The 12,392-nt window shown below is 49.9% G+C and overlaps 1 protein-coding gene across 4 annotated transcripts in view; it reads right to left on the bottom strand.

Moving 5' to 3' along the window:
• Positions 1-4,459: 4,459 nt before the first annotated feature.
• AFAP1L2 (actin filament associated protein 1 like 2) overlaps positions 4,460-12,392 on the bottom strand; it is a 71,981-nt gene continuing 64,048 nt past the window's right edge. For all 4 annotated transcript variants that reach the window (XM_068398459.1, XM_068398460.1, XM_068398458.1 and 1 more), the window contains 8 exons: positions 10,741-10,886; positions 10,035-10,146; positions 9,093-9,332; positions 8,827-9,004; positions 8,400-8,564; positions 7,933-8,114; positions 7,169-7,297; positions 4,460-6,813 (listed from right to left, as the gene is read on the bottom strand). In XM_068398459.1, coding sequence (XP_068254560.1) covers positions 6,787-6,813; positions 7,169-7,297; positions 7,933-8,114; positions 8,400-8,564; positions 8,827-9,004; positions 9,093-9,332; positions 10,035-10,146; positions 10,741-10,886 — 1,179 coding nt within the window. In that variant the 3' untranslated portion in view covers positions 4,460-6,786. The remainder of the gene's footprint in view (positions 6,814-7,168; positions 7,298-7,932; positions 8,115-8,399; positions 8,565-8,826; positions 9,005-9,092; positions 9,333-10,034; positions 10,147-10,740; positions 10,887-12,392) is intronic.

The raw sequence follows: 12,392 nt of genomic DNA on the forward strand, positions 1-12,392 counted from the left end.
TGCACAAACTGGGCTTCCTAGTGCTCTCTTTATTTTTTAATTGAAGTAAATATTTGTGTTTAAGTATTTATTATTGGCATTTTGCATTTCCTCATCCAGATTCTAGTGCTGTTTGGGGTTTTTTTTTTTTTTAAATAGACTTCTTGAGAGGTCTTTGAGGTAGTCTGAAAATATGTAGAAGTCTGAGCAATTCTGGAGCTCTTGCTGAGGTGGGATAACATAGGTTACGCACTGGCAGCCAGGTGCTGGAGTGAATGGCTTGTTACAGGCAGGAAGACAAATAAGAGGAAGAGGAAGGAGAACTCATTAGGAGCCTCATTCTGTTTTGTAAGTTGTCCATGCTGCTTTCTCTGAATTTATTTGAAGTGATTTAATATGGTTTAGCTTCATGGGCATTTTGTAGCTGCTTATTTTTGGTAAGGAGAGGTATGAAAAAGATTGGTTCTGCAAGAGCATCCAATGGTTTGTGCAACTCCAAGGCAGAGCTGTGACCGTCAGTGTGTGTTACAGTTGTTAATAGGGGTGTTGGCTATTTTTCTCTTAGATTTGACCCAGGTCAAATCCAGTTACCTGTGCTGCAAACACACCAGGTAAGGGCAATCCCCCAGTCATTTCCAAACAAACGTTTGGACTCTTGTAGTCTCTGGACGGAGCCATGGTTTGTACCATTCTGCTGGTCTTCGGACCTTGGTCTGTCTGCTTTCAGGTTTAACTCCATTCCTTCCCTCCTGGCCTCACTCTTATCTGCCAGCCGTGGTCTGACCTAGAGGGGACAGGACCAGGACAGCCTCCTGAGTGGCTTACGTGAGTGCTGGGAGCAGGGCATGGCAGGCAACGTGCAGGTCGGAAGACTAAGAGGCCTGGACCTCTCCTCCCAGATCTCATCTACCCTTTCCCCTCTCCTCCTCCTGGCCACCCCTTTGCTCTTTCCTTTGCCAGTGCATATTTTTCTCTTATTCCTCCTTCTTTTCCCCATTCCAGGTCAAGTCCCACCTCTTCTTTTTGATGCTGTTTCCATGGCTCTGAGCTTTGCCATGTCACTTTGCTCTCCTTTTGGAGCTGGCTGGCGAGAACAGGGTGCTTGTCCTGGCCTGAACCTGGATGGGTGAGCTGAATGGCATTTCTGCCTCCCGTCGTTTTAAGCTGGTCTTGTCCTCAGTGCAGCAGTGGTCTGTGCAGCACAGCCTGGGCCTCTGGTGGGCTCTGATGGCTCACGTGTCTCCAAAGGCAGTTTGGCCACATGCCTGCATCCTTCAGAGCATCAGCCTCACTGGATCACTAGATCAATTTGCCCATGAAGCTGTAAAATTTACATAGTTGCTCCCCCAGGGCCCATGGCTCACACTGTTGTGTTGTTCTCTGGTGCCTTTCCCATGGCGTCCATCACCTCGGGATAGCAGGAGCAGCTCTGGGCAGGGCTGAGGGAGAGACATTAACTGTGACTGCCAGCGCTTGTGAAAATAGCATCTGTTGTTCCCAGAGGAAGAAAAAATCCCTTCACCCAGATGTCCTGGCCCCATGTTTGAATAGTAACATTAGATGTACAAAGAGAGTCACAAATTACTCCGCAGGTTTGTTGTCAAAAGAAGAATGGTCTAAGGCACTCTCAGGGTTGAAAGCTGGCACTGAGACAGAGGCAACAGTGTCGTACCTTGTGGGAGAAACCAGGCTAGGAGAAAGGAGAATTTCCTCTTTCTTTTCACTGCCACTTTAGTAGATTGTCTGTGTCCTTCAGTGCCTAAGGCACAGCAAAAGAAAGGCTTAGTTGAAGGGCTGACATTTGGGATAGAAAGAGAAACTAATCTATTAATGTTACTTAGGCATGGCTGTAGCTAAGCATTGCCTCTGCTGTCGGTCGTCTCTTGTTGTAGGGAGAATGGGCTAGGCCAGGCTCACAGCTGATACCCAAAGATGTGGTTTGTATTTTATGGTGCAGAAGTGCGCATGGAGATGGCTGGATTCCAGCCAGACTGCCCTGAAACCTCTTCCCAGCCTCCCTGCTCATCCTCTGTTGTATGAAGAGTCAGAGAGATCGTGACTTCTCACCGTTGCTGCCCTGGTGTGTCATTGGGTTTGCAGCTCCATGGTGGTTCCTCTGCTATAGTTTGTCTAACAGCATCGTTAGTTCACTCCTCACAGGCATTTGTCCTGTGCAGGATCAGTCTTCCATCTTAAGCGTATTTACCTTGTCTGGCTCGCTGCTCTGGAGCTGGGACGTGTTTTCCTAGCCTCATACAGGTGTTTAAAGCCTTTTCCTTGTATCTCTGTTGCCTGCAGTATAGTTTGTGCAGTGCTGCTGAGCACTTTGCCTTGTGGCAAACGTGGTTTGGATGTAGTCTTTCTTTGTAAGTTCTTTTTATGTTATTACTTAGCTAGTAAGTACATTTTTAGAGTGCATGGGCTTTACTGGGGCAAAGCCTGCTTGCTTGGGTCCTGAGTTGGGGGAAAGCCTGTGTTTGTACTGTTGTGCTGGTTTTAAGCTCAGATAGACAAACCTGTGTGATTCAGGGATCGCTGACTGTGAAATCTCATGCTGGAGACAACATTTTAACGCTGGATGGGATACGTCTAGCCCTGTGCATCAGTTTCTCAAGTAGAGATTGTATGAAAGATTGGAAACTCATGGAGGAATTTCAGGAAAGCTGGCTCCTAAACCCAGCCCTTGGCATCTGGGTGTATCTTGGGGAGGTCTTAGTGCCCGAAATGCCGTGGGGATCCCTGTGTGTCAGGGATCTACGTGTGCCGCGACTGTGACCTTCCTCCTAAATGCGTCTGATTGCTGAAGCCTTGGATGGTTGCTCAAACGTGCTCTGGCAGCGGCAGCACCCACCAGATCTCTTCTTGTAGAGGACAAAGCACTTTGCAAGGTAAGGAGGTGTTGGGGCATTGGGAGGAGATGGGAAAAGCTGAGCTGGTAGCAGAATCAGAATATATGGGATGGTCTTGGAGAGACTTGCTGATCCCACGGGCAAGCAGGACATTGCTGAGCAGTTGTTGGGGCTGTTTTGTTTTGTTTTTATTTTTAAAAAAATTTGAGTTGAAGATCCTGGCTAATTTCGAGGCTCTTTCTCCTGCAAATTTTAATTTAAAAAGAGTGAGTGACTTGTGTCTCTGACATGATCCCTTATTAAATTCACTCTCACAGATTTGCTTTGATTCAATCAAATACTTAATGAGAACTTACTTGATGGGAGATCGTTCCCTTAATGCTGGGTCAATGTTTGAGCCTGGCACAGCCACTGAGGAGGTGGAGTCCCTGCGAAGCCAGCGCTAATCCTGTCTGGCATCGGGGGAGTGCAGAGGACACTCTCTGTGCCAGGTCGTTGTTAGATGTCTGGGCTGTTACTCATGGAGCTGTGAGTTACTCTCGCTCTGTGGGATTGCTGGATGAGCCTTGGCTGGTCATGGGCCATGTGCTGACTTCAGGGGAGAGCCTGTTTCTCCTTTAAGAAACTGGGATGTAAGTAAGTGCCTTGAATTTCACTCCCTGTAGTCTTACCTTCCCTCAGCAAGCAAATTCATGCCTGTTTGTGATGAGTAAATGTGTTTAGTGCCTGTACTGTAAAGGCTGCAGCAGGGATGCTGGGCTGCGGACCCCGCTGTGCCACCCTCCCTGGGCACTGACACCCAGGACCAGGCTGTGAGAGGCAGAAAGGCAGAGGGGTGCTGGGGACAGCCGGAGCTGATACCGAGGCCTTATAAAGCAGCCGTAGGTGATGGGCAGCACTGCTGGGAAAGGGCAAAAACAACTGCTGCTGGCCCTTCAGCTCACAAAAACAGCAGTCCCAAATCGAGTTGTTCTTTGGGGATTCCTGGGCTCAGAGGCTGACGGGACAGTAATCAGCTTGTTGGCAGGTTTCTGAGGAGAGGAAAGGGAGCGGGACCTTCCCCAGGACTTTGTGCCGTAGCTACGGTGCCTTCCCAAGCTTTCTGCAGGAGTGGAGCCTAGTAGTGGTACAGCCACCAGAAGGTATTTCACAAACGCGTCTGGTTTGGTGTCTGTTCTGTAAAGACGGGCCTCAATCACTTCCTTTACTAACTCTTTTCCTTCCTTTCCAGCTAAACCCCATCCTGGTTCTCCCTTCAGTGACTGCAGCAGGCACTAAGCATTGCACACAGTTGCTATCTAGTGGCCAGGGGAAGGTAGTGGATGCGTTTTTCTCTGCTGGGTTTTGTGCAAGAGGACTGTGCTACTGAGCTACAGGCAGGACATTGTTACATGTGTTTGTGCAAATTGTCAGGGTTATTGCTATTTTTCAGTGGGTTAGCTGTCCGAAAATATTTTTGTTTGACAGTGCAGTCACTATAGAGGACCAAATTATTTAAGATTCAGTCCACTGCAGTTGTAGACTGCGTAGCTAAGGGACGTTGTAGTAACTAACAGGGGTTTGATGTGTTTGAAATTTACTGGAACGTAAGAGCAGGGACAAGACACATATTAAAAAGAAAAAAACACTGGTAACATAATATACTCAATGTTTTATTATAAAACCCTCTAAAGCGCCACTTTATAGGTCACAGTTACAACAAAGGAAATGCCTTGAGTTAGGAGAACAATGGGGATGCAGAGACATTGTTTAACGATTCTTGTCTGGGGAATGTGTTGCTCAGGACTTGCCTATGTTTACCATCCCCTGATGGAAATATCCCAGCAGGACCACCAGAGCTGACTGGGCTGTGGTGCGGAAAGCAGAGCTGCTCTCATCCATCGCTGTCTCAGTAACACTGTGAAATGCCTGGACAACTTCTGGAGAACGACAGCAGGGTGTATGGTGAGGTCATGGTACTACACGTATATTTAGGGTGTAGGGAGGGTCTCCTACCAGCTCATGATGGGGCAAAACAAAAGCTTCATGGTGTCCGTGGCCTCCCTGGGCTTTGGAGAGGAAAGTCCCCTGCGTCCTGAACCAGAAGTTTCAGTGGTTTATTTGCATGAGTTCTTCCTATGTGCGACGCTCGCACAGGGACAGGCCTGACAGCTGGGGCCGATGACCTCCTCCCAAAGCCTGGGATTAGCAAATTCCTCCCATCTGCACCACAGCAGAGACTTTAAAAGTAATAAAAACAGGAGGGCACTTTTCTTGCCTCCAGGATAGCCTGATGAAGTGCTTTGTTGCACCCCAGCTCCGTGGCGGTGACGAGCAAGCCCAGAGCCCCTTCGCATCACATCCTTACTCACCCCAGTGCCATCACCAGCTCCAGCTGTCACAGCCCTGTGCAAGCTGTCACAGCCCTTGTGCAAAGAAGGAGCATCCCTTTAGAGATGGCCTCAGGCCTGTCAAAAGATTTCAAGGGTTAGGAAGGTCTATTTTGCCTTGGCTGATGCTCATCGGTGTGGCTGCAGGACCCCAAGAACAACCCAGCCAGGGTACTGGTGCTGCTGTAGCTTTGCAAGGTTGGAAAACAGCTGCACTCCCTGTCAGGTTACAGGGAGGAGAGGGTGCATGGACTTCTGACACCTACCCCCCCACACCTCCCACCTCCTTTCAAATTTCAATGTTTCTAAGTTTAGCAGTCCTGAATGTCCAACATCATTTCATTCAGTTGGACTCAATGATCTTAAAGGCCCTTTCCAACCAAAAAGATTCTATGATTAGAAAGCTTGGCTAGGGTGGAGGGGGGTGGGCTTTGCAGGCCACACTGCCAGGGCCCAAAGGCTATATTAAGTTTAATAATTTGGAAATAAGGATGAGAGCACCAAGACAGCCAGCAGCCCACCAGAGACATGGTGGTGCAACCTTGTCTGCTGGGGCTGGAGGAGAGCCCTGCCCATGTGGAGGGGCCCCTTTTGCACAGGGATGTGTTCAGCAGACTCAGAGAGCATCAGCAAAGTGGTACTCACAGCCAGGGCAGGAGCATGGGGGCAGCTTTACCTCCCCTCCCCTTTGAAAGGGCAAGCCCTGAAGGGTGCATCCAGCTTACCAGTCCAACAAATGAGCAGGCCTGGGCCTTTGATAAATTATTAACAAGCATTCAAATGTGATTATTTATTATTTTTTTTCAGAACAAACTCCTCAGGTGAAATAGTTCGAGATCTTCAAGAAAATTAACTGACTCTGCTTGGCAGATCTTCTCTGCCCAGAGCTCTTGGTGCCACCAGTCTGTAACACAGCTTACAGCCCAAGAAGGTGAGCAGGGACCTTCCTTGATATTCTGGCAAATCTGCACCAGGCTCGTAGGAGTAAGCACATGCTGGGATGCATCGGGACATCAACTAAAAATCCCCTGGACAGGCTGCTGCGTGCTTCTCGTTCATGTCTCAAGCATCGCTCAGGCCCTTGACTGAAGGCTGGATGATCCGCAGCCGAGTGATGACTGGCAGCAAGACAAGTGAGACTTGAGTTGACTGCAATTTGCCATGACAGGTTGAAAACCACTGGGGTATAAAGAATAGCAGAGGCCCTTTCTGAACCCACTACTGTCACTAATATAGAAACCTTAATAACTCATTGATAAACCTTCAGAGTAGAAATACACAAAACACCCCTATGTACAGTAACATTCTTGTTTACATCAACTGGGTTAGGAATTTGATGCAAGGATTGCCACTGGCTGTTATTGTTTTAGCTACGTGATTGGGACTTGTCTGGAAAGAGCAAGATCATTTGGGATAATGTGTATCGGCAGCTGTTGTGACTCCATTGCTGCGTCCGAGCAGTTGGCGCGATGTGGAGGAGGCACTTGTGTCATTGTGTTTCACACCCAACCTCCACCTACAGGTCATTGAGTCCCCTTGGCCATGCGTGGGCCATTCCAGTCTTTAGTCCATCTCTGAAAAATGTGGTTCTAACTAGCTCCCTTCTTCTCCCATTCCTGCCAAGGAATAAAGGCAAATTAGTCAAAAGGCAAATCTGGCAAGCCACATAACGTGCACAGGATCAACCAGATCATCTGGTCCCCAGGTGTTTTTGGCTGCAGGGTGAGTCGGGGATGTCTCTGTTATCAGCAATACACACATTCATTCATTTAAATTGCAGCCAGGGCAAGCCCAGGTGAAAAGACCAGATAACAACCAGGCTGGCCTGCTCCAAGCGGTGCTTGGTCAGGGGTGCTTCCCAGACCACGACACCAGACCCACCACAATCCCATCCCACTCCAGCCAGTCTGCTCCACTGCCAGGAGCAGAAAGCAGCAGCTGTCCCAGATGGGTTTTAATCCTTAACATTACCTTAGCTTTCTGTAGGACTGTTCCCTTCCCCGTCACCATGACTGATAAAGGCCGGTTTTTTAAAGCCGTTGCTGAATTGACTGGTGAGTTCTCTGCGCTGTTTGCTGGACTGACACTTTTTGCCTGAATCTACAATAAAAATAATAGAAATCGTGATGACTTCAGACTACCAAGAGAGATTGCTGCCCTTCACCGCCATCTCCTAGAAAAGCTCAACACAGTCACGGCCCACTTGCACTGAGAGGTGTTTTTCAGTGACATGCTGACTTTGAACCACCACCAAGATGTGCATGTGGGGTGTGTTTGGGTGCTGAGGGCTCAAGCAGAGGTACACAGCAGGGCTTAGGCACTGACCATCTCCATTTCAGGAGAACCAGGTTCTCAGGAAGGACTTTAGATGCCTGAATTTCCCCCCAAAAAACTACCATGGCTCAGCTGAGCACAGAAGGAGCTGGGCTCAGACCTGATGGCCCTGGAGGGTGTTGCTTAAGGTCCCACAGGGAAATACAGCCTCTCTCCTGAGCCCCAGCTCCCTTTCACTTCCCCATTGCTGCTCTTACCTTAGTATTGTATTATTATAATAATATTTATATTATAGTAATTAACATAAAGATAATATATAAATCTAATCTATAAAAATATATAATGTTATGTATTATAATAATATAATACTGTTATTAGTTATTATATTAAGCAGGCCTAGACCATGCGACTGCCCTGCTGCTGGGAAGCTGCTCTGCAGCCTGGGGGTGCCCCCCACATACCCGGGGGGCTGCATTCTCCAGGTGCGTAGTGTCCACTGCAGTGCCCAGTGTCACGGGGCCAGACTCTGCCTTCTTCAGGTTCTCCTTCACTTCCACCAGGCTCAGCTCCAGGTCCACCCTCCGGCTCTCCTTCCTTTTGCACTCTTCTTCTATTTCCTTCAGCCTCTGCTCCAGGCTCTTGTCTGTGAAGGGAGGGGTAACTTGGTGATGGCTGGGAACTCAGGGAGCTCCTTAGGGGAGCAGGGATCAGGGCATGTCCTGTTACCTTTTCCTTGTATTTTGCCCCAAGAGGGACTGTGACAGAGCAAGCTCTCCCTCTAGTGCCATTTGGGCTATGTGGTTTGGCTCAAAGCACCAGGTCTTCCCTGTGCCCCTTCTGGTCCCAGGTGGGCCAGGTTCATCACCCACTCCTTCCCTGTGGTCCCATCTCAGCTCATTTCCATGTATCACCCCTTGCCCTGCTGTACCTGTGCTGCCTGCAAGCGTTTCCTTCAGCTCCCGCCTCTCCTTGCGCAGCTGGGTGAGCTGAGCCCGGATTTCATCCTTCTCCTTCTCCAGCCGCTCCTTCTCCTCTGTAAACCGCTTCACCTCCGCCTCTGTCCTGTTTTTGCCCAGCTTGGTTTCTACTGCCGCTGGAAACACAACCCACCAAAACAAGCTCAGCCAGGGGAAAAAGCAGGAGGGAAAATCTTTTCAGGTGCTTGGAAACAAAACAAATGAGGGTCTGGAAAGTCCCCAACCAGGAGACTCACCAGCGCCTTGGGCACTGCAAAGGTACTGTAAAGCCGCAGCAAACCAAACCACAGGGCAAACCTCATGCCTGGAGCCCCACCTCCATCCAAGCCCCTGCTGCAGCAGGCACCCACCGGGCACCCACCTGCGCAGTCCACTCACCTGGCAGTGGCATCTTGGGCCGGTGCGCGGGCAGGAGCTGGGGACTGCCCGCCATCACCATGCCCGCCAGCAGCTCGGGGGCTGGCTGGGGGAAGGCAATGTTCTGCTGCTGTGTCTGGATTTTGACGGCAGGCATCTGTGGTGGTGCCTCGTCAGCCTCTGGCTTCTCTGGGTGTTTCTGGAGGGGAAAACGAGGTGGGATGATGTGGTGGGGGGATCTGGCCCACTGATGAAGCCTGGCCCCACACAGCACATCAGGACAGTACCTGCTCTGAGGTCTCCATCGCCTTACTACAGGGCTCGGCCTCCTTAGCCACGAGGGCTGTCTCGGCTGTGCTCTCTGCTGCAGCCTTGGTGGCAGCCCTTTCTAAAGATGGTGAGCTGGGGGGTGAAGGCTGGCACGACTTCTTGCTAGCACAGTGTAGGAACGACTTCACTGGGGTGAGATCCAGGTACACTCTGTCTTGGTCCCCCTCCAATTTGTTCTCACTCTTGGGTGCTTCTTCCTGCAAAAGGAGCAAATTCCCCTTAAAAGGGATCATCTGCTAAAGCCAGACATAGAGGCAGTCTCACTGCAGAGCAGCAGCATCACAGGCAATCTGGAGTTTTTTTCCCCATAAACCTTCAAGTGCTCTAAAGGAACTGAGTCATTCCTTACAGGACTTTTTGGTGTACTGAACGAAAGTCCCCTCCTGCCATCCTTCACTAGATCTTTCCAATGGTAGCAGCAGCCTCACGCAGGGATCTCACACTGTTGTACACATAGCAGCCCCTGCCAGCTCCTTTGCCTTTCCCAGGATAACAGCCCTGTTCCCCAGCATGGCCCATCTTTCTTGCCCTTACATGCAGGACTTGTTCTTACAGACAGCAAGAGGAATGTTGACAGACTGGGCTCCAAACTATCCACTGTCTATCTCCAAATAATCCATGCTGTTTGCTGACAGAAACTGGGGGGTTTCATCCCAGCTGCCTGAGCATCCCTACAGCAGCCTGCTGCTCTCTCCTGTTCCTTAGCAGCTCCTCTGCAGCATCCACTTCTGACCATTCCAAAAGCCTGGATTTCCCCAGGGGCTGGGAATCCCTTTTCTGCAGTTTGAAAAAAACCCTTCTCCTTCACTGCTGGAGACTCTGCCTGGCCTGATGTTTGCCTGTGGTCTCTGCAGAGCTCGCTGCAGCAGGGCAGCTGCCTGCAGCACGGGGCATCTTACCGCAGGCAGGTCTGGCAGATCCACGTCGTCGTACAGCTCCTCCTGCGGCACCCTGCCCTTTGGCAGGTTGTCGATATAGGCGTTGGGCTCAGAGTACTTCCTCTGCATTAAGCTGTGAACAGGCAGCGGGACATCCCATCAGGAGGGAATGGTCTCGCTGCATTGTGCTGAATTTTGGGGCATGAGCGTCCTGGGGTCTGGGCAGGACTGCAGGTGAGGCGAAGGTAGAGCCATGCAGTAATGTGATTGCTGCTCCTGTTTCCCCATTAAGCAGCACCCACCAGAGCAGGGCTACATTTCCCCTCGGCTCCTTCCTTTCTCGCCCAGCCCTCAGGCACAGCACCGCAGCAGCACAACTGCCCTGCCCCAATGGCACACTGAACCATGTGGCTGGGTGAACACAGCCCTGCACTCCTCCCCAGCCAAGCCCACCCCCACCAACCTGCCTTTGCAAATGCCACCTGGGCATGTGGCCCTAGCCCCAGGGCAACCTGCAGCTCAGGTTAGATGGGTCTTGGTGGGACAACGACAAGCGCTCTCCTGTCCTGCACTGAGCTTCCAAAGAAACCGACTGAGCCGCAGCTGTGAATTTACCACCTCTTCCCATGACAGCCACCATCCTGCAAGCAGAGGGACTCCCCACCCTGGCTCTGGCTTGCTTCCCCTCCACCAGTCCCTGCGGCCTCATGCATTACCACTGACGTACAAGAAGGAGTTCTTTGCGGCGCTCACAATGCAGGAAACCCGGTCAGCATCCACGTAATCATAGGTAAATTCCTCCGGGTCTGTTTTCGAACCTGACTCAGACAAGAGGAGGCCCAGCCAGTGACCCATTTCTTCTGAGGACTTCGCCTACGAGGTGATCAGACAGATAGTACAGGTTGCAAGAGCAGTTTCTCTGCATGCCCAAGGCTAATGCAGGCTTAGCCTTGGGTAGGGAAATAATGCTGGCAGTCCTCTGGGCTTGCAAGGGGAAAGATGAACAGCTGGGTATTTATATTAAACCTGAGACTGCATTAAAAGAAGAAAGAAGTACTGCTCTGCGTATGGACTGATTCGCAAATTTGGAAGACACATGAATGCAGCTCTTCCCTTAACTCCTTCCTAAAATTTCTCGTCAGTCTGCATTTTCCTTTCAATGATCAACTCATCTGCCTGCAAGAGTAAGAAAGAGAAGTCTCTGGGGCTGGAGATGCTGGCGGGGAGCCAGCTTTGGCAAGGAAAGCGTGAGGATTTTATTTTGCACCAGCAGAGCGCAGCAATTGGATTGCCAAACACAGACATGCAAGGGGACCTGAGCACACCAGGAGCCTGGAGTTCCTGAGGCCAGAGCCCAAACCCCTGCCAGGGCTGTTTGCACAGGGGTGAGGGGAAGGGAAGAGTTTAAAGTGGGATCAGAGAACATCAAAGAAAGAGAGCTCCTCGCTTTAACGTGGTCAGTACCAAATTCCCAGCTGCAGTCAACAGTTCATTTTGCAAAATGAAGAGTTAAATATGGTGCCCTGAAGTCAGCTCTAGCAAATAGCCACATGCACTTCCCAGCAGTGGGAGATTTCTACCTGAACCAAGAAGTGGGCTGATGCAGCCATCTTTTGCTTTGATTTGAGGCGTTAGAGCAGTAAGCACAAAGTAAAATTCAGGGCAAGTGAATCCCAAACTGGAAAGTATATTTTAAGCTTTCAATCTGTTTTATTTAGCAGAGACTTCAATCCCTGGGAAGCCTGCCAGCCAGCCAGTCTGTACATTGAGTCTGACATCCCAACAAAATACAGATTCTTCCATTCCCAAAATGTAAGTTTTCCCAGCACCTCTTCTTCACATCTGTAATGAGGCAAAATTTCTTAGAAACAGACCTACTCTCAATCAGAAGCTAAATAAAAACACCTTCAAACTTCATGGCAGGCCCCCGAAGTCAGTTGTTTAGCTATAAATATTCCACCCACTGGAAAAATACAGGAAATTGCTCACATTGTCCACCTCCTACTATAATCACACTGTCGTCAGAGAGAACTAAGATTAGAGATAAACAGTCCTGGATGCAGGCAAAGGAAAGTAACAAACAGATGGAGATGAATTCACTTGCACTTTCAGGGGCAGATCTGTGATTGGTTTACTTGGGATGCATGACCCATGTCTTTGAGACTGTGTTTTCAGAAGATGAAGTTCTCTGTTCCTCCTAACCACAGACTTAAATCCCTGAACTAGCATTCATCTAACATTAACCATCTGAAATGCATTCCATATAACTTAATCGTCCAAGGTTATCCTATAGTCAGCGGAGAGAGATGGGCACCTCCAGAGGACCCTTCATCCCATCCTAAGATGAGTGCCTAAGATGAAGGCTGAATGGTCCTCTGG

Source organism: Nyctibius grandis, chromosome 4, assembly GCF_013368605.1.
Source record: "Nyctibius grandis isolate bNycGra1 chromosome 4, bNycGra1.pri, whole genome shotgun sequence".
NCBI classification, from domain to species: Eukaryota; Metazoa; Chordata; class Aves; order Nyctibiiformes; family Nyctibiidae; genus Nyctibius; species Nyctibius grandis.